This window comes from Palaemon carinicauda, chromosome 8 (assembly GCF_036898095.1).
Source record: "Palaemon carinicauda isolate YSFRI2023 chromosome 8, ASM3689809v2, whole genome shotgun sequence".
Classification (NCBI taxonomy): domain Eukaryota; kingdom Metazoa; phylum Arthropoda; class Malacostraca; order Decapoda; family Palaemonidae; genus Palaemon; species Palaemon carinicauda.
This window is the reverse complement of record NC_090732.1, coordinates 135768161-135790029: the sequence shown is the minus strand read 5'-3', so window position 1 is coordinate 135790029 and position 21869 is coordinate 135768161. Positions and strand designations below refer to the sequence as shown.

The 21869-nt window shown below is 38.2% G+C and overlaps 1 protein-coding gene across 1 annotated transcript; it reads right to left on the bottom strand.

Annotated features, from left to right (window-relative positions):
• Positions 1 to 16242: 16242 nt before the first annotated feature.
• LOC137645955 (serine/arginine-rich splicing factor 4-like) lies at positions 16243 to 18683 on the bottom strand. Its single transcript, XM_068379027.1, has 2 exons — positions 18531 to 18683; positions 16243 to 18252 (listed from the first exon to the last, which is right to left on the bottom strand). Exon 2 carries the CDS (start codon positions 18232 to 18234, stop codon positions 16915 to 16917), a length of 1320 nt encoding a protein of 439 aa, XP_068235128.1. The 5' UTR covers positions 18235 to 18252; positions 18531 to 18683; the 3' UTR covers positions 16243 to 16914.
• Between the last annotated feature and the right edge of the window lie 3186 nt (positions 18684 to 21869).

Sequence of the window (21869 nt, the reverse complement as noted above, 5' to 3'; positions counted from 1 at the left end):
TTCATGTAATGTGAAATATTGTTTTAGAATGAGTTGGGTTTTAAGAAGAGTAGCAGTTGAGCTGTTGTCCAGTAAAAAAAGAGGATTCAAGTTCTATAGTACAAAAATCTAGTACATATGCACCTCTAATGACAGGCTTGAGTACAAATTTCGGCTTATGGGGATGATCGGGTAAGTTTCTAAATGTTCATGGAAGAAAACCTTAATTCTAGTGCACTTTAAGGACCCTAGATTACTCACTTAAGGCACAACATATAATTGCATAAAGTTGCAGTTGGTTCAGGAGAATGTAAGACCCTTTATATGCAAAATCCAAAAACTTTCCTTGGCAAAGCTTAGGCTCACGTTTTACAAGTTCTGTGACATGTTGGAAACCCTTTTATAATTTCACTTCAGCCTCTTCCTCATTTGAAATGTATTCATTCACCCAATATGCAGTCCAGACTCTGTAGCTATTTTTTTTTTTCTAGAGATATTGGGATTCTTTAGGTGGGAATAATTCCATTCTTCAAAAATCACTACTTGAAAGAATTGGTTGCAGACTTGGGAGAGAAGCTGAGTTGATTAGTGACAGAGTTTGGAAGGGTGTGAGATAAGAAAGTTAAAGGTTAATGTGGGTAAGAGTAAAGTTATGAGATGCACGAGAAAGGAGGGTGGTGCTAGATTGAATGTCATTTTGAATGGTTAGTTACTTGAGGAAGTAGATCAGTTTAAGTACTTGGGTTCTAGTGCTGCTGCAAATGGTGGAGTGGAAGCAGATGTACGTCAGAGAGAGAGTGAATGATGAAGCGTTGGGACCAGTGAAGGGAGTGGTAAAGAATAGGGGGTTAGATGAATGTAAATAGAGTTCTGCATCAGAAATTGATTGTACCAACTGTGATGTAGGGATTGGAGTTGTGGCGAATGAAAGTGACAGAGAGACAGAAATTTGAGTGTGTTCTAGATGAAGTGTCAGAGGAGTATGGCTGGTGTATCTCGATTGGATAGAGTTTAGAACGAAGTAGTAAGGGTGAGAATGGGTGTGAGAAACGAATTAGCAGCCAAAATGGATATGAATGTGTTGGGGTGGTTTGGCCATGCAAAGAAGATGGAAAATGGCCGTCTGCTAAAGACGATGAATGCAAAAGTTTATGGGAGAAGTGCAAGAGGAAGGCCAAGCATGCTAGAAATAGAAATAATTGGAGAGCGATTATAACGCAATTTCAATAGGCCCTGCTGCTACCCTCAAGTGACCTTGGTGTCTACTGGGGTAGCAGCAGTAGAGTTAGTTAGCATTTGAAGCTTTATTTGTGGTGATAATGGCGGAGGGTGGGGTGTGGCATCCTAACAACCAGACCCTGCTGAGTCCCTCATCAGGCTAGAGGAGCGATGAAAAGAAAAATCCACTTTTGTATCTTTTCTTTTGATGTCAGCTACCTCCCAAAATTGGGGGAAGTGGCATGGTAGATAGAATAGATTTTAAAAGCGAAGAGGAGATTTTCTATGCTGATAATATCCTTGATGAAGACCATGATTTTGTCCTTGAGAGATAGATGTATTTGACCCAGTTACCCCAGTTTCATAGAGATAGGACTCTCGCCATTCTGTCCAGTTTGTCTCCCACTATGCATATATTGGGGACAATTGTATTCTTGACATTCTCTTGGTCCCATCAAATAGGTTCGGCTTACATTTGAGCTTCTCTAATCATAGTGGTACCATCAGCTCTTGCAGGTGTCATTGGTGGAGAAATTGATTCCATAAAAAGGTTAAGGGAGTCTTCTATAGAATTTCAGACAGTCAAAATATTTTATTTCCCTTAAACTTATTTTTTCCATTTTTTTCATTTATATTATTATTCCCTCTTCACCCCGTAGAAAAGGATGAGTAAAATTGATGTTTCCCATACCCCTGTATCGAATGGCGGACCCCAGACACCGTTCACGACCTCTGCTTGTTTAAGTAAGGAAAATTCTGTTGACGACCTCAGCAATAAGTAGAATTCATCCACCAATACCTCTATGGACATGGTTAAAGGTAATAATACCCCTGACCCATGGATGATTCATTGGTACTGAAAAGAGACTTGGCTTCTAATAATGACACCGGTAAAAATTTACTCTCTGGTTCTGGTGCATTGCCAGATCGAACTAAAAATGTGAAAATCCTTCATTTGGAAAACATTCCTATTGGTTGTAACTATGACACAATTCTTGAAACTTTATAGATTTGGTGCAATCAAAGAAAATTTCATGGAACTTAAAAGTAGTACGAGCTTTTGGGAAGCTTGTTATTATTTTCAAGTTAGAAGCAAGCAGACATTTAGGCTGAATAAAAACTGACCATTATATGATTTATGGGATTTTATGTGATAAATAACCCAGAAATCTGGATGCATATAAACCTGGTGAATGGACTGAAAAAGTAACAATATAGATTCCCAGACGTAAGAACCCCCACGCCTACGTCACATATTTTTGTATCTGGGAAGATTGATCTTCACAACTACTACAAGGCGAGTAAATTTATGATAAAAAGATGGCTTGACTCAAAATAAGGATATTAGTAGATACGGTAAACAATTAGTTTGATCAATGCTAAATTAGATACTCAAGCCCACATGCTATGTGGCTTGAAGACTGGTCCTATTAAAGATATTAAACCCCACGTGAGCTTATGTTACAGTAAATATGTAGTTTTTTATGGTGACCTATAAGAATTCCCAGAACCAGAAATTGTTGATAAGTGCCCTTCTAATAATTTGAAAGTAAGAATCCTAAAGCATTTGAAACACTTGTTGTACCTGATCATGTATATATATGTTCAAGAATATAAACCTTGATCACCCATCACATTGCTTCAATTATATGAAGACCTGTATTAATTGTTCTTCACTAGAACGTGGCCAGTGTAACAGATACAATTAGTGCAAATTATAAAGAACATGAATCAAATGATAAAACTTGTAGAGAATACAAGAAAAAGGAAGCCACTGTCTTAAAAGGTAATGCTGATCATATTAGTGTATGCCATGCAAAGGCTTTACTTTATCATCAACTTAATTTTCCTCAAGCTGCCAAAGTTCCAAAAAAAAAGTAATAACCCATTACCCCTAACTACCACAGGGGACCAGTGGTAATACCTGCCCCGTCAAGTGCATCTCCCTTAGTGGAAGTGGCCCAGCTATCTGGGTCAAGTGCTCGACCTGTTGAAGTCGGAGCACAATCCTCAAAGGAGGTCAAAATGTCTTCCCCCAATTCAAAAGTATTATCTCGGATCCATCAGACATTGAAAATTTGAAAACAAGACCTGTAGAAGAGGAAAAAGACCCCCTCTTCCTTACCTCCATCTACACCCAGTAAGTGCCCTCCTCTTTTCCTTGGGTACATCTACATTGGTGGTAGTGGCCCAGCTATCTGAGACAAGTGCTCGACCTGTTGAAGTCATAGCACAATCCTCAAACGAGGTCAAGATGGCTTCCACCAAGTCAAAATTATTGTCTCGGGTCCATAGGACATAATGAAAATTGGAAAATAAGAGCTCTAAAAGAGGAAAAGGTCACTCTCTTCCTTACCTCCATCTACAACTAGCAAGTACCTTCCTTTTTCCCTTCAGGTGCATCTCCCCTAATGGTAGTGGCCCACCTATCTGGGTCAAGTGCTCGACCTGTTGAAGTCATAGCAAAATCCTCAAAGAAGGTCAAGATGGCTTCCACCACCTCGAAAATATTGTCTCGGGTCCATATAACGTAATGAAAATTGGAAAATAAGAGCTTTAAAAGAGGAAAAGGTCCCCTCTTCCTTAGCTCCATCTACACCCAGTAAGTGCCCTCCTCTTTCCCTTTAGATGCATATCCCTTAGTGGTAGTGGCCTAGCTATCTAGGTCAAGTGCTCGACCTTTTGAAATCAGAGCACAATTCTCGAAGTAGGTCAAGATGGTTTACACCACCCCGAAAATAAAAATTGTAAAATAGGCGCTCTAAAAGAGGAAAATGTCCCCCTCTTCGTTACCTGCATCTACACCCAGTAAGTACCTTCCTCTTTCCCTTCAGGTGTATCTCCCCTAGTGGTATTGACCCAGCGATCTGGGTCAAGTGCTCGACTGGTTGAAGTCAGAGCACAATCTTCAAAGGAGGCCAAGATGGCTTCCCCCAACTAGAAAGTATTGTCTTGGGTCCATCTAACTAAATGAAAATTGGAAAATAAGAGTTCTAAAAGAGGAAAAGGTCCCCCACTTCCTTACTTCTATCTACACCCAGTAATTGCCCTCCTCTTTCCCTTCAGATGCATATCCCTTAGTGGTAGTGGCCCAGCGATCTGGGTCAAGTGCTCAACCTGTTGAAGTCATTGCACAATCCCCAAAGGAGGACAAGATGGCTTCCATCAATTCGAAAGTATTATCTTGGCTCCATCTGACTTAGTGAAATATGGAAAATAAGAGCTCTAAAAGAGGAAAAGGTCCGCCGTTTCCTTACTTCCATCTACACCCAGTAAGAACCTTCCTCTTTTCCTTCAGGTGCATCTCCCCTTGTGGTAGTGGCCCAGCTATCTGGGTTAAGTGCTCGACCTGTTTAAGTCGAAGCACAATCCTTAAAGGAGGTCAAGATGGCTTCCATCACCTTGAAAGTATTATCTCTGCTTCATCTGACTTAATGAATATTGGAAAATAAGAACTCTAAAAGAAGAAAAAGGTCCCTGTATTCCTTACTCAGTAAGTGCCTTCCTCTTTCCCTTCAGGTGCATCTCCCCTTTTGGTATTGGCCCAGCCATCTGGATCAAGTGCTCGACCTGTTGAAGTCAGAGCACAATCCTCAAAAGAGGACTAAATGGCCTCCCCCAAAATCGAAAGTATTGTCTCGGATTCATTTGACTTAATGAAAATGGGAAAATAAGAGTTCTAAATGAGGAAAAGGTCACTCCATTCCTTACCTCTTTCTACACCCAGTAAGTGCCTTCCTCTTTCTTCTGTAGGTGCATCTCTCCTAGTGGTAGTGGCCTAGCCATCTGGGTCAAGTGCTCGACCTGTTGAAGTCAGAGCACAATTCTCAAAGGAGGTTAAGATGACATCCCCCAACTTGAAAATATTGTCTAGGGTCCGTATGACATAATGAAAATTGGAAAATAAGAGCCCTAAAAGAGGAAAAGGTTCCCCTCTTCTATACCTCCATCTACACCCAGTAAGTGCCCTCATCTTTCCCTTCAGATGTATATCTCTTAGTGGTAGTGGCCCAGCCATCTGGGTCAAGTACTCGACCTGTTGAAATCAGAGCACAGTTCTCGAAATAGGTCAAGACGGTTCACACTACCTTGAAAGTATTTTCTCGGGTTCATCTGACGATGTAAAATTGTGAAATAAGAGCTCTAAAAGAGGAAAAAGTCCCCCCTCTTCTTTACTTCCATCTACACCCAGTAAGTACCTTCCTCTTTCCCATCTGGTGTATCTCCCCTAGTGGTATTGACCCAGCGATCTGGGTCAAGTGCTCGACTGGTTAAAGTCAAAGCACAATCTTCAAAGGAGGTCAAGATGGCTTCCCCCAACTTGAAAGTATTGTCTCTGCTCCATCTGACTTAATGAAAATTGGAAAATAAGAGCTCTAAAAGAGAAAAATGTAACCCTCTTCCTTGCCTCAATCTGCAACCAGAAGTGCCTTCCTCTTTCCCTTCAGGGGCATCTCTCTTACTGGTAGTAGCCCAGCCAACTAGGTCAAGTACTCGATTTGTTGAAGTCAGAGCACAATTCTCAAAGGAGGTCAAGATGGCTTCCCCAACTCAAAAGTATTATCTCGGGTGTCCATCTGACTTGATGAAAATGGGAAAATAAGAGCTCTAGAAGAGGAAAAGGTCCCCCTCTTCCTTACCTCCATCTACACCCAGTAAGGGCCTCCTCTTTCCCTTCAGATGCATATCCCTTAGTGGTAGTGGCCCAGCGATCTGGGTCAAGTGCTTAACCTGTTGAAGCCATTGCACAATCCCCAAAGGAGGTCAAGATGGCTTCCATCAATTCGAAAGTATTGTCTCGGCTCCATCTGACTTAATGAAAATGGGAAAATAAGAGCTCCAAAAAAGGAAAAGGTCCGCCGTTTCCTTACTTCCATCTACACCCAATAAGTGCCTTCCTCGTTTCCTTCAGGTGCATCTCCCCTACTGGTTTTGGCCCAGCCATTTGGGTCAAGTGCTCGACATGTTGAAGTCGGTGCACAATTCCTAAAGGAGGTCAAGATGGCTTCCCCCAACTCAAAAGTATTGTCTCGGGTCCATCTAAATTTATGAAAATTGGAAAATAAGTGGTCTAAAAGAGGAAAAGGTCCCCCTCATCCATACCTATCTCTACACCCAGTAAGTGCCTTCCTCTTTCCTCTCTAGGTGCATCTCTCCTAGTGGTAGTGGCCTAGCAATCTGGGCCAAGTGCTTGACCTGTTGAAGTCAGAGCACAATTCTCAAAGGAGGTTAAGATGACTTCCCCCAACTTAAAAGTATTGTCTTGGCTCCATCTGTCTTAATGAAAATTTAAAATAAAGGGCTCTAAAAGAGGAAAAGGTCCCCCTCTTCCTTACCTCCATCTACACTCAGTAAGTGCCTTCCTCTTTCCCTTCAGGTGCATCTCCCCTAGTGGTAGTGGCACAGCCATGTGGGTCAAGTGCTCAACCTGTTAAAGTTAGAGCACTTTTCTCAAAGGAGGTCAAGATGGCTTCCCCCAACTCGAAAGTATTGTTTCGGCTCTATCTGAATTAATGGAAATTGGAAAACAAGAGGTCAAAGAGAAAATGTCTTCTCCTTTCCTTACAGGTGCATCTCTCCTAGTGGTAGTGGACCAGCGATCTGGGTCAAGTTCTCGAACTGTTGAAGTCAGAGCACAATCCTCAAAGGAGGTCAAGATGGCTTTCCCCAACTCAAAAGTATTGTCTCGGGCCTATCTAACAATGAAATTTGGAAAATAAGATCTCTAAAAGAGGAAAATGTCCCCCTTTTTCTTACCTCCATCTACACCCAGTAAGTGCCTCCTCTTTCCCTTCAGGTGCATCTCTCCTAGTGGTATTGGGCCAGCCATCTGGGTCAAGTGCTCGACCTGTTCAAGTCAGAGCACAATCCTGAAAGGAGGTCAAGATGTCTTCCATCGCCTCGAAAGTATTGCTGCGGCTCCATCTAACTTAACGAAAATTGGAAAATAAGAGCTCTAAAAGAGGAAAAGGTCCCCGTCATCCTTACCTCCATCTACACCGATTAAGTTCCCTCCTCTTTCTCTTGAGTTGCGTCTCCCCCAGTGGTATTGGCCCAGTCATCTGGGTCAAGTTCTCGACCTGTTGAAGTCAGAGCACAATTCTAAAATGAGGGCAAAATGGTTCCCCTATAACTCAAAAGTATTGTCTTGACTCTATCTGAGTTATTTAAAATTTGAAAACAAGAGCTCTAAAAGAGGAAAAGATCCCCCTTTTTCTTACCTCCATCTACGCCCAGTAAGTGCCCTCCTCTTTCCCTTCAGATGCATATCCCTTAGTGATAGTGGCCCAGCGATCTGGGTCAAGTGCTCGACCTGTTTAAGTCAGCGCAGAATCCTGAAAGGAGGTCAAGATGGCTTCCATCGCCTCGAAAGTATTGTTACGGCTGCATCTGACTTGATGAAAATTGAAAAATAAGAGCTCTAAAAGAGGAAAAGGTCCCCGCCATCCTTACGTTCATATACACCAAGTAAGTGCCCTCCTCTTTTCCTTCAGGTGCACCTCTCCTAGTGGTATTGGCCCAGCCATCTGGGTCAAGTGCTCGACCTTTTTAAGTCAGAGCACACTCCTGAAAGGAGGTCAAGATGGCTTCCATCGCCTTGAAAATGTTGTTGCGGCTCCATCTGACTTAATGAAAATTGGAAAATAAGAGCTCTAAAAGAGGAAAAGGTCCCCGTCATTCTTACCTCCATCTATACCTATTAAATACCCTCCTCTTTCCCTTGAGGTGCATCTCCCCTAGTGGAATTGGCCCAGTCATCTGGGACAAGTGCTTGACTTGTTTATTTCAGAGCACAATTCTCAAAGGAGTTCAAGATGGCTTCCCCATTTCCAAAGTATTGTCTCGGATCCATCTAACTCAATGAAATTTGGAAAATAAGAGCTCCAAAAGAGGAAAATGTCCCCTTCTTTCTTACCTCCATTTACACCTAGTAAGTGCCTTCCTCTCACCCTTAAGGTGCATCCATCCTAGTGGTATTGGGCCAGCCATTTGGGTCAAGTGCTCGACCTGTGAAGTCAGAGCACAATTCTCAAAGTAGGTCAAGATGGCTTCCCCCAACTCGAAAGTATTGTCTCAGCTTTATCCGGTAATGAAAATTTGTAAACAGGAGCTCTAAAAGAGAAAAAGGTCCCCCTCGTCCTCACCTCCATTTACACTCAATAAGTGCCTTTCTCTTTATAATACTCAGGCTGACTTTCACTCACGACTTTCACTCACGATATAAAAATCCCAGAAAGAAGGAAAATAAGAAAAGCGGTGGCTTAGTAAAGCCTTCCATCTATAGGCCTTACAAGGCTTCATCTGAGAATTCCCAAAATACAAATGAGACAAAAAAAATAACTATAAAAGATAATGTCCATCATCCAGTGGAACTGCATAGGTCTAAGTCCTAGTATTGATCAAATAAAAACTTTAATCAGGGATTCAGACACAAGGATAATTTGTCTATAGGAAACCAAGATCAACTTCATACCATTTAATATTGGACTGAATTATCACTTTTATAGATTCCGTCCTTTGCAAGCTGCAAGACCTCAAGGTGCCACAGGTTTTATTATTCACAAGTCTGTAAAATGTGAGACTATCCCCCTCAATCCACCATGACAGTCATGTGCTGTTAGCATGCATATCAGAAAAAAAGATAACTTTATGCTCAATATATCCTGAACTCTCTTTAGAAGTTTTATGCTTAGACCTTTTTGAGAATCCAAGAAGTCTTACTCTCCTACCTCCAAAACCTTGTCGATCAGCTCCCTGCCTCTTTCATTTTAATGGTTGATTTTAATGCAGAACATACAGTACTTTATGAGGTGGAAATGTGTTTGGTAGATGGGGGTAATCTTGTTGAAGAACTCGATAACAGTGATCTAATAATAATCAATAATGGCTCTCCAACTAGGCATGATCTATTTCCCAACTTTACATCAACCAACGATTTGTTAATCGGTTCCTCATCCATTCAACTGGATTACCTTTGGTCTGTCAGCCAACGCATATATGATAGTGACCATTAGCCAATAATGTTAAATTATGCCCACAATCTTCCTTCTCTGTGTCCACCAAAATGGATGATAGATGAGGCAGATTGAACATCTTAGAACTTTGCACACACTGATAGAGAGTATGGAGACTTTACATCTCCAGTGCGTGCTTATCAATACCTCACAAATTTCATTGATGATAATGCTAGCAAGTTTATACCTAAAACATGTAGTTTACCTCATCGATCTGTAGTTCTTTGGTGGAGTAAAAAATGTGCCACTATAAGGAAAGTGACCCAAACCTGCTTCAGAAAATACTTGAAATGAAATATAAAGCAGATAGAATAGCGTAGCTCAGAGCCTGTGCCAAACAAATAATTACTTAGAAATAAAAAAAGAGTATATTGGAGCATATATATATCTAATATCAATACAAAAACTCCTTCAAAGGAAATATGGGACAAAATTATTAAGGTAAATTTGACCCTAGGCCTTACCAATATTAAGAAAAAATAATACTGACCATAAAGATATAGCAGAACTACTTGCTAAGCACTTCGCTCATGAATCATTTGTTGACAATTATCCTCCATTATTTCTACAAATTAGAGCATCAACCTCTGTTGTTCCTCTTGTTGCTAACAATACTGAAGCTTTTAGTTTACCTTTTAGTATGGAGGAGATACAAAATGTTATCTCTAGCTTGTCCCTGACTGCCCCAGGTGAGGATGCCAGAAGATATGAAATGATTTCACATCTTCCACCGGATACCAAGGAATTTGTATTAGAAACCTTTAATGGTCTTTAGACTTCCTATACTTCTCCTGACTCCTGGCATACGTCAATTATAATTCCCAGCCACAAGTTTGGTAAAGACCCAGAATTGTCATCTAGTTATAGGGCTATAGCCTTGACTATTTGCAAATGCAAACTATTTGAGGGAATTATCAACATTAGAGCTCTGGTATCTAGAATAAATAAAACTTTTATCAAACGGGCAGTTCTGTTTTAGGATGAACTTAAATACATTAGACACATTGCTGATGTTATAAAGTGAAATTTCAAATTCCTTTGTTAACCAAAACCTGGTGGTGAGGGATTTTTTATCTCAAAAAGGCATATGACTTCACCTGGAGAGTGATGTTTTAAACCAGTTGGCCTCAAGGAGTACGGGAGGATATATGTTTTCTTTTATTGAAGAATTTTCATCAAACCGTTATATTTAAAGTAAGAGTGGGGTCAGAATTATCTTCTCCCTACTTGCAAAAAGAAGGTGTCACCCTAGACAGGTCTTGAGTGTAACCTTCATATTCGCTGTTGCTATCAATAGTCTCGTAAATCACCTAAGTCACCTACCTCCTGACATACAAGGATCGCTATTTGCCGATGACTTTGCAATTTATTGTCGTGGGTCATCTAAAAACGTGCCAAAATATTCAGATTGCTATGAATGCTGCTCTGCCTGGGTTTATTCTAGGAGATTGATATTTAGACTAAAGCCATTTGTTTTACTCATACTCGTAAAAGAGAAGAGATCCCAACCATTTTCTTAAATGATGGCATTCTGCCATTTGAGGATGATGTCAAGTTTCTTGGAACAATTTTGGACAAGAAAATTACATGTGATTACCGTATAAATGATCTATCCATTTAGGTTTAAAAGTCACTGAACATCTTGAAAGTTATATCACATGTTGATTGGAGTTCTGATAAAACAACTTTGTTTAGACTTTATATATCTTTGTGTCTGAGCAAGTTAGACTATGCGTGTCGAATTTATGGGATGGCTACTAAGACTTTGCCTTTTGAAACTTAATGTTATTCACAAGGTGGAGCTCTGCATCTCTCCACTGGTGCATGCAGAACTTTCCCCATTGATAGGCTGTATGTGGATTCTGACATGCCTCCAAGTCCCTCACTGCGAAAAATAATCCTAATGCTAAGTGTATTAGGGCTCCTTTAGTTCGAGCTCATAACAGATCGAGAGTGCTCAAGCCTTGGAAATATGACGAAAAAGATACCAGAGAAGTAGGTTTATTAACAGCACAGATAACAGAGGTAGTATATCCCAAGTCTCCCTCTTGGTGCAATCTTAAGTATGTTTTATGGCAAGATAAACACCTTACCCAGTAAGGTAATGAAAAGGGAATTCTTAAATCTTGCTGCTCAAAATCACGGGAAACATGTGTTTATTGAAGGTTTTAAATCGGCTGTGGGAATTAGAATTCCTGTTTTGGTAGGGAATATTGTTATTAGAAAGAAACTCGCCATACTCTTGTTCAGTATTTACTGCTGTGCTGCAGGCAATAATTCTTGCAGTCGGACATATTTTTAAGAATGGTGATCAGAATAGTTTTTTATACTATTTTTATGGATTCCACGAGTGTGTTACTTTCAATTAAACAAATTATGACATGTCATTCAGTACAAGAGGCGAAGTAATGGTTACAACTTCTGTAGTCTTGGAAGAATACTAGTATTCACTTCTGTTGGGTTTCTGTCCTCGTTGGGTTGGATAGGAAGGAACGAGAAGATAGATAAGGCAGCTAAGAAGTATTCCTTACAGACCTTAAAAGTAATATACATTTTCACTTTAAGAATAAGCAGCAGACACGATGGTCTGAGCTGACCACCAATACAAAATTGAAACAAATCCACCTTTCTGTGGATAAATGGTCATCTTGTTAATTCGACAAGTATCATTTTAACCAGGCTGTATATTAGACATAAACATGCAACGCACAATTAATCAATGTAGAATGGGGAAGGGAGACAGGACCTTCTCTATAATACCTGTCTGACTACAATTGATATTAGAAAAATTTAATTCGATTGTCCTGTTTCAAATCTTCAGAGGAGGACATATTCACTCCAGGGCAGACATTTAAGAGATATATTGGGGGAAATTGTAAAAACATGAAATTAATATTTTTACAGAGTATTGGGTTCTATCACAAGCTCTAATTAATTCCATCATCATCATTATCATCTCTTCTACGCCTGATGACGTAAAGAGCCTCAGTTAGATTTCGCCAATCGTCTCTATCTTTAGCTTTTAATTCAATACGTCTTCATTCATCACCACCTACTTCACTCTTTATAGTCCTCAGCCATGTAGGCCTGGGTCTTCCAACTCTTCTAGTGCCTTGTGGAGCCCAGCTGAACATTTGGTGAACTAATCTCTCTTGGGGAGTGCGGAGAGCATGCCCAGCCCATCTTCATCTACCCCTCATCTTGATCTCATCCACGTATGATACTTGAGTAATCTCTTATAGTTTCCTTCCCAATCCTGTCCTGCCCTTTAACTCCCAATATCCCTCTGGCGGCTTTGTTCTCAAATATGCTAAATCTTTTGGAAATTGTTTCATTGTCATACCATGACTCATATCCATATAGTAACACAGATCTCGCTAAACTGATACATAGTCTGATTTTTATGTGTAATTTCAGGTGATTTGATTTCCAAATTGTACTGAGCCTAGCCATTTTCTGATTTGCTTTTTTCAATCTTTCATTAAACTCTAATTCTAAAGACCCTGTATTGGAGATCATAGTTCCCAGATACTTAAATGATTCAACCTCAATAACCCTTTTTCCTTCCAATGATATTTCATCTTCCACTGTACAATCCGTTCTCATTATCTCTTATCTTTCTTCTATTTGTTTTGAGCCCAACATCGTTTGATATTTCATACATTCTGGTAAGCATGCATTGCAAATCCTGTAGTGTTCTGTGCCAATAAGGATAGCTTCATCAGCATTCACTAGGTCTGCTAATATCCTATTACCAATCCAGTCCAATCCTTCTCCACCATCTCCAACTGTTCTTCGCATTGCAAAATCCACAAGGAGGGTAAACAACATAGGTGTAAACACATTCCCTTGGAGTACTCTGCTGTTCAATGGAAAGTCATTTGATAGGACTCCATTAACATTAACTTTGCATTTGCTATTCTCATGAACAGACTTAATCATATTTCACATATTTAATAGGAATTCCATAATGATGCAGGACTCTCCACAAAATTAACCAGTGCACAATATCAAAGTCTTTTTCTTAGTCCACAAATGCCATCAATAGTGGACTTCTATATTTTAGGCATTGCTGCACAACTTGTCTTATAATGAAAATTTGGCCAGTACAACTTCTACCTTTTTTAAATCCTGCTTGTTCATCTATCAGCTTTCATCATCTTTCTCTCCAGTCACTTTAGAATAAGCATACTATATTTTCATAACAACTGATGTAAGTGTGATGCCTCTGTAATTATTGCAATCAGTCAAATCTACTTTTTTTTTTAGCCATTTTCACCTTCAACTTCAAACACTTGATTCATTCATTAGCACATCGAGGTCTTCATTAGCTTCAGGTATATCAATCAATTTATTCCCTGCTTATCTCCTATTCATAACCTCACTAAAATGTTCCATCCAATATTATCTTTCTTTAGATTCTGTTGTTATGACAGATCTATCTCTCTGTTTGATGGGTATATGCTTCTTTTTTGTCCGACTAGAGATTTCATTATTAATTCTATGAGCGACTCTTACACCACATCCACTCCCTGAATGCATATTTTTGTCAATCTTATCTGCTTTACCGTCTAAATATTCTCTCCAGTCATTCCTGGCATTTCTTTTGATCTCACTAACAATACTAGAATACTTGGCTTGCTCTGCCTTGTAATTTTCATTACCAACTCGAAAACTTTCATAAATCAATTACTGTCTTTGTCTCCTTTTTATAGTATCCCAAGTATCATTTGATATCCAGGATTTTCTCCTTGTCACCTCATGTCCCAAAACTTCACTACCAACTGACTGATATATGTTCTTAATATCAAACCATTCTTTATTGTTTGCTCTTCGTCACTTGAAGTCTCTAAGACTACAAATCGATTCCTACATTCAATTGCAAATGTTTCTCTGTGCTCTTCTTCTAGAAGTTGATTTGTATCAAACCAAGGTATTCTATCTACCTTTTTTCAGGTGCTATCAGTTTTAATTTCAGAGTGGAAATGAGGAGCTGGTGATCACTACCAATATCTGCACCTCTATAGATTCTTATATTTCTCAAGAGTCCTTCTTCTCTCTTTATTAATGGCCATTTGATCTATTTGCTTTTGTAATTGCCTCTAAATTCTTATTCTAAATTTCTAAAGACTCTGTAATGAAGATCATAGTTCTTAAATACTTAAAATGATTTTACCTTATAAAACCTTTCTCCTTCCAATGATATTTCATCTTCCATTGCATATTCTGTTCTCATCATCTCTTCCTTTCTTCTGTTTTTCTTGAGCCCAGCAGCTTGTGATATTTCATGCATTCTGGTAAGCAAGTATTGCAAATCCTCTGTTGTTCTGCTAATTCATCAGCATACACTAGGTCCACTAATTTCATATTACCAAACCAGTCCAATCCTTCTCCACCATCTCCGACTGTTCTACGCATTACAAAATCCATGAGGAGGATAAACAACATAGGTGACAACACATTCCCTTAAGAGTACTCCGCTGTTCACTGAGAAGTCATTTGATAGGATTCCACTAACATTAACTTTGCACCTACTATTTTTATGAACAGACTTAATCATATTCACATATTTAAGAGAAATTCCATAATAATACAAGACTCTCCACAAAATTGGGCGGTGCACACATAGAAATGCCTCTTCATAATCCACAAATGCCATAAAAATTGAATTTCTATATTCTAGGTATTGCTGTAGATGCCACAAAATGAAAATTTGGTCAGTACAGCAACCTTTTACTAAATCCGTCTTGTTCATCTTAACTTTTCATCAATCTTTCTCTAGGCTCTCTAGAATAAGCTTACTATATCTTTTCATAACAACTGACGTAAGTCTGACGCCTCCATAATTATTGCATTCAGTCAGAACTCCTTTCAGGTTTTGTCTCTTCATGCCACATTCTTCAAAATAATTTTGTAAATATTAATTGATTTATTTGATCTTTTTATTCCCCGTTTCTTACACATTTAGATGTTATACGAAAGTGGTGTCAGATTTTGTAAGTTGAAATGATACCTAATGGTGTGAGTGTACGGATGCAGTCGATTCATTTGTATCGTACCGCTGAATGGCCTTTGATGTCCCAGTGCTTGGCCTGAGGCCTAAATGTTCTAATCCATCCATCCATCCATTCTCACTTTTGTCATCCAGTTCAATCCAATAAAAATACAGTAGTTTAAGTGTTTATAGAAAATTCATTATTAGTCAGTCCATTAAATGAAGTTTGAGAAAGTAGGCCTGCATTTACATATTTTATTTTTTATTTTTTACAAAATCATATGAATAAATACAGTCATAGAACTGAGTCTGGTAGAATAAAAAATACAAGTAAGATCTCACTGGAAGCTTGTTGTGCCACATACAGTACGTATTAATTCTATGTGTAGGGGTAACAGATATCCTTAGAAGGGGTAACACATATCCTTAGTTACTTGACATTTAAGGATTAAAATTGGTCAGATAATTTGGGTGAAATCTCGAAAGTCTTTCTGGATCTTACAAAGATTTAGGTGCTATTTATAAGCGAATAACATTTTTAAGGCTCTCCCAGTTGAGATTTGATAGTCGGAAATTGTACCACCTTATGTCAAGGCTCAAGATCAAGGTATGTAATTTCATAAATTACTTAATACATCATTAACTAACTGATCATCTTGTAAAGTAATAAAAAATTTCATATTCAGAATATATATATATATATATATATATATATATATATATATATATATATATATATATATATATATATATATATATATATATATATATATATATTATATATATATATATATATATATATATATATATATATATATATATATATATATATATATATATATATATATATATATATATATATATATATATATATATTATATATATATATATATATATATATATATATATATATATATATATATATATATATATATATATGCATGTATGTATGTATAGATGTATGCTGTCATTTATATCAGTGTTTTTGATGATTTCAGTAGTTATATTTCCGACAGGTTAGAATGACACAATGAAAAAATTTAATTAAAGTTTGCTCTGCTAAAATATATAGATATTTATATGCCACTGTGAATATATAGTATACCATTGTCAGGTCTCATTGGTGCTAAACTACTACAATTTTTTGTATTTGTATGTACATGTTTCGTTTCATTTAAAAAAGGATACATTTTTCAATCATAAATCTTTTTAAAATTATTTTATGCCCTTATATATGTGGCCATTAAGTTAAAGTGAATATAAATGGTTGCAGTATCCTTATTCTTTGTTTAAATTCCACAGGAAACGTCAATAAGTATTAATTATGCGCAAAGAAAAACAAAACGTCACTGTCAATGTTCTCTACAGCTATGATCACTGACAATAATTTTTTCACCTTGTGAAAAATCGCGCTCAAAGTGGAGAAATGTTTATCACTGATTTTTTCCTTTTTGAGAGACCTTTACAAATCGAGATAAAACTATTCAGAAATTTCCACTTCATTCAAACAATATGATTTTTTTCTTAATAATTTTGAACATCTGTGCACAGAATTTCTCAATATGCTGGATCAGGACACACAAAAAGCTGTCTTGTCAAATCTTGGTTACACTTTGAGCGTTATTTAACAATTTATTTTCGACAGTTTTATTGTATTGGCTAAAAGACACAGATACATTACAGTAACCAATAGCAGATCTTGCAAGGCTAAGTTGAATAGCAACAACACGCTCTTACAATTAAAGACACTGTTAGAATAGTGAGGACAATCACACACACCCAAGCTCCAAGCATGGCAATCATGATCTTCTTAAATGTGTCCAGGTCTTGGAACATGTATGATTCGTCTCTATCGTCGAAGCCATATTTGCAAGAGATAGGCCTATCTTCAGGATATGGTGTTAATTCAAACGATAGACAGGTTTGCCGGAAACCGTCTGTAAGCAAGCAGGCAATGCACCAAGCAACCACTGCCTCTAAAATCACCAAAATCATCGTCCCAACAGCGTGCTTTCGTGTTAGAGCAAATTTAGGTGGGATTTTGTTGGTGTACCATGTATGCATTATACCATAATGAAACAATAATAAGGAAAAGGATAGTACCAATATCACTACTGGTAAATAAGCAATTATGTGACACACAAGCATATTAGGGTTTCCCCAGTCCACAGTCACTCCAATGTTGTTGTGGACATAAACTGGGCACGTCCTTCGAACACTCTGCCACCTTGAACTTACAAGTGACATAGGGACAATCACCATAAGGGATGTCCCAATTGCCAGGATATGTAAAACAATGCTCGTAACAGACAGACGAGCCGTGGCAGTCTCAGCATCCAAAATCCGAGCATCAGTCGTTCTTAGACGCCTTTTAGTTTGGGGCTTTCGGTTACTCTTCTGATGTCTGATTTTTTCCTTTTGAGGAGATCGGCTCCTACTTCTGCTCCTGCTTCTGCTTCTGCTTCGGCTTCTGCTCTTGCGCCTACTTTTATAACCCACAGATTTTTGCTGCAAGGAAATCTCACCTCTTGACTTTTGTGGAGACTGGGTGTTCGTTGCTCCTATTGATTGGTTGGGGCTCGCTGGGTGAATCCTCACCGGCTGAGGTGACTGTTTTCTGGTTCTCTTTGGTGACTGCTGTCTTCCTCTACCGGGAGACTGATCTCTACCTCTGTGGGCTTGAGGCTCTCTCCCTCTTCTGTGACCTGGAGATTGATCAACACTTCTTGTAATCCTACTCTCTACATCAACAGTATCCTGCCAACTGACTCTTCTGTTTGGGGAGTCTCGTCTGTTGGGATTCCTCCTGTTTTCTTGTAGTCTGGGGGACCTACTCCTCCCTCTTGTTTGCTGACGTCCATCTGGGTCCTTCTGAAGCAGGGTTTCTGCTTCTCCGTGCCTTGCACCTCTAGGACTAACCATTCTACCTGGGACATTATCTCTGTAATCTCTTCTCTCCGTTGAAATGTGTAATTCATCGTTCCTGCTCCTCGTGGGCCTGCTGTTGACCCCAGATCTATGGTCCATGTCCACTGTTATGTTAACCTGAAAGATGTATATTTTGATACAGTTCAGTTGAATATTCTTATATCAATGGACTTATATATAAAACATGGAAGGGATCATGTAGAGATATAATGTATATTCTGAAAAGCATTAGCATCACACGGGCCATTCTTAGTTACGTACTATGAAAAATCCTTCAAAATTTTGTCTTGGATTTACATTCACATTATGAAACATCAAGCCGATCACTTGCATACTATTGTAAATTAAACTTCCAAAATATAAAATCAACATATTTTTGTTGTAATCATTCTTACCCAAATTGGTGCTGAAGATCAGATACAAGAAAGTTTTGTAACACGATTATTTGGAATTTACAGAAATCCGTTCATCTTGGTTATTCTGACAAGAATAATTACAGGCTTTCATTGATGGGACAACTAACGATGTCATTTTTGTCAGTCTCGATAGATTATCTGGAAGTAAAAGACAGTATTAGTTTCCAAATTAAAATTATTTAAAAGATATCATTTCGTCTCCTAATTACAACGCAGTTTTAATATTTTATAAAAAAAAATAATTTCAATTGTCTACCGTCTCTTATAGATAATAGTATATGTTTATGTAAATGGTATCCGTTTATGGAAGGGTGATACTTTGTGATGCATTTTAGATGTGGAAATGTCTCACAATATTAACTTAAGTTCTCATAGTACAAATCCCAACAAATATATTCATTACAATTTTGGTATAAAATTTCTCTATACCTACATTATCTACAAATAAAATGTTGTAAGCTTTCATTACATCTGGATAGTTGTGGATTTCTAGCTTTTTGTAAATTCCTGGTCATACTGTGCTTGACTGCATGTAATGTATCAGTTGCTATGGTGCTCTTTCAAAACCAAATATGAATACTTGCGTGTTCTTGCCAATAACAGATTTAAATCCTCGTGACCAAAGCTGTGTATATTCAACTTTTAAGTATGGTTGTGCAGAAGCTAAGCACTACAAAGTCACCCTAGAGGTCACCTTTGACCAGCTGCTTTGGTGGTAGGCACATTTGTTTATTAGCAATGAAACACTTGAGCATGATTTAAAGTCTATAGTTTTGCATCAGAGTGTTTCCATACTCAAATGAGGTTTTCAGGCTACATTGGTCACCTTATATGTGGGTCTGGTCTTGAAGAGTCTCTTAAGATTGTGTATAGTTAAAACTGTTAATTTTATGTTTAGTGGGAAGACAGTAGAAAAAGCAGTCAGAGGTCATCTTTTAGTGGACTCTGTCTTGAATGCATTGATAGCTATTAAAGCATTTAACTTATCTTTACATGAAGAGGATACATGTAATTTTCAGAAGACAAAACCAGCAGCTTCTGAGGTACACTATAAACATTCTGCTGAAGATGGCTATGGTCAAAGTGAACTATTTCAGGAGTCAGCATCTGCCGAGATATGGAAGTTGACGAGGTATATGATCATGTAGCTGCATAAATCGATAAAGATCTAGATATAACATTCCAACAGTGAATTTTCCCCCAAATGAGTTCTGTCTGAACCCATGTCTTGATAGTCTGCATCGAAAGTTGGAGAAGTAAAAACTGCTATACACGGACTCCACACTGTAACCTTGTTGTTGCAGTACATGTAGACGATTGGCATATGCACCAATTCATTAAATAAGAGAGAACTTTGAATTATAAACAAATTCAAGTTCAGTGCAATCCATGATACCTTACTTGGCTGCACCAGGATACTGCCTATATGTAAAACCATGCTTTATTTATTTGGAGCAAATGCTTCTTCTTGCAGAGCAGCATCCCAATGCATGTACAGTGTCTAGTGACATGGTTAAATACACTACATATATTTTCAGGTATAAGCTCTGCAACATATTACCATCTCTCTTTGAACCATCTGGGTTACAAGGTGAACCCAACAAACCAGCACTCACTGATGCCATATGGACTGAAGAAAAGGGATATGACATGACAGCACCAGTCACATCTGAAGACATGCTTTACTTCCTTGATGATGGATCTCTTCTTTACTTGTTGTTATGGTGTAGAAGTTGAATATTTGCCTTCATCTGCAATATGTCTGTTGACTTTCACAAAGTTCAGACAGCCATTGTTAATGTTTGATGGTCACATCACAAGCCCCACATTCAACGATATCCCATACCTTTAATACCCTGGTAGTGTTGCGGAGGCTAAAGTAAACTGTTATTGCAATGACCATATTCAAAAAGAGCTCTTCTTAGCAAAGAGTACAAACAAACAAAAGTTTGTGTTCATGTTAGGCAACTACCTGAGAGAAGCTGCTGTATTTTTGTGTGGAGATGATGATGTGCTTCTTGCGCAAACATCAGTGCAAAGTGCAGCACGGGGTCTCATCATTATCATTGTTGGTGTTACAAGAGTGTGTGAGGAAGCTCTTGCCTCCGTGTATGGTAGCAAGTAAAGGGGTGGATGCTTTGCAGTGTCGCAGTTTTCGTGAAAAAGTGTTTGCTACAATCTCTTCTCCCGTTCAAGTGTACATTTAATCCCCCCCCCCCACCCCATGTCAGCATCTGCTTGCTATAGAATTAATTTTGTGTACTATTATGTCCATGAGTGGGTAGGTGGATGGGATAACAAGACCACAAGGACCCAACAGACTGCGGTAGGGTTCAAATCCAAAATCGGTTCAGATCACACATGGCACATTTGGGAGAAGCATGCGAAGCTTTGCTTGGTAGGATCAAATGCCAGTGCAACAGCGTTTATAACACAAGGTCCACATGCAAAAAAACATTGACTAGATTGTTCTATTGCATGTGGTAAGAGGAAAGGAATTGCCTGTACAAATTCCATATCTGAACCTATGGAAGATGCTATTGAGGATATATGATCAGCTTGGTGACAAAATTTGATAGAACATTTATGTCTAGGTAGATGTTTATATGTTCTATATATTGAAATAAAAAAGTATCCAACATTCATTCATGAATGTCCCATTAATGAGTCACTTCATAATTGAGAATTTGATTCCAAAGGAAATGAAGATATTGATGTCGCATTGAAAGTAAAATTGAATTAATTGTGCATCGTCATGAAAAGTTTGATAACTCTACATTATATGCAATCTGACTACAGTGCTAATAAAATCACATCCATGTTTCAGTAAAGAAGCATTATGACAATGGTCAATTTCAGTATATTGGACTTTATTCAATATGTTTTAAAGATATTGTCTTGGAATTTGGCATGTAATACCACACATATATGAGTAATATCTGCGTCAAGCTTCGGAAACGGTAGACGCCCGATGGTGACTGAAATATAGCGGACCACAGAGCGGTGATTGATTACTGTAATGACCAAAAATTAGGCTAAATTTTGAAAAGCATTTAATAATATGTTCCTCACATATATTTTACTATACTTCTTAGATATTAGATCACATAAGGTTTTGATTCTTGCCAAAGACATTTTGTTGTATTTACTTCTGTCAAAGTACATTTTGACGGGACTATAAAGCCTTATTAGGCTAGACGCTGAAACAGCCTTCACATACTATGCCATTGACCTTTATTTTACATGTTCTTTCTCACTGTTAGGAGATTAATGCCCTCCCGTTCTAGTTCGCTTTTCCCACTATCCCTCCAACATTCC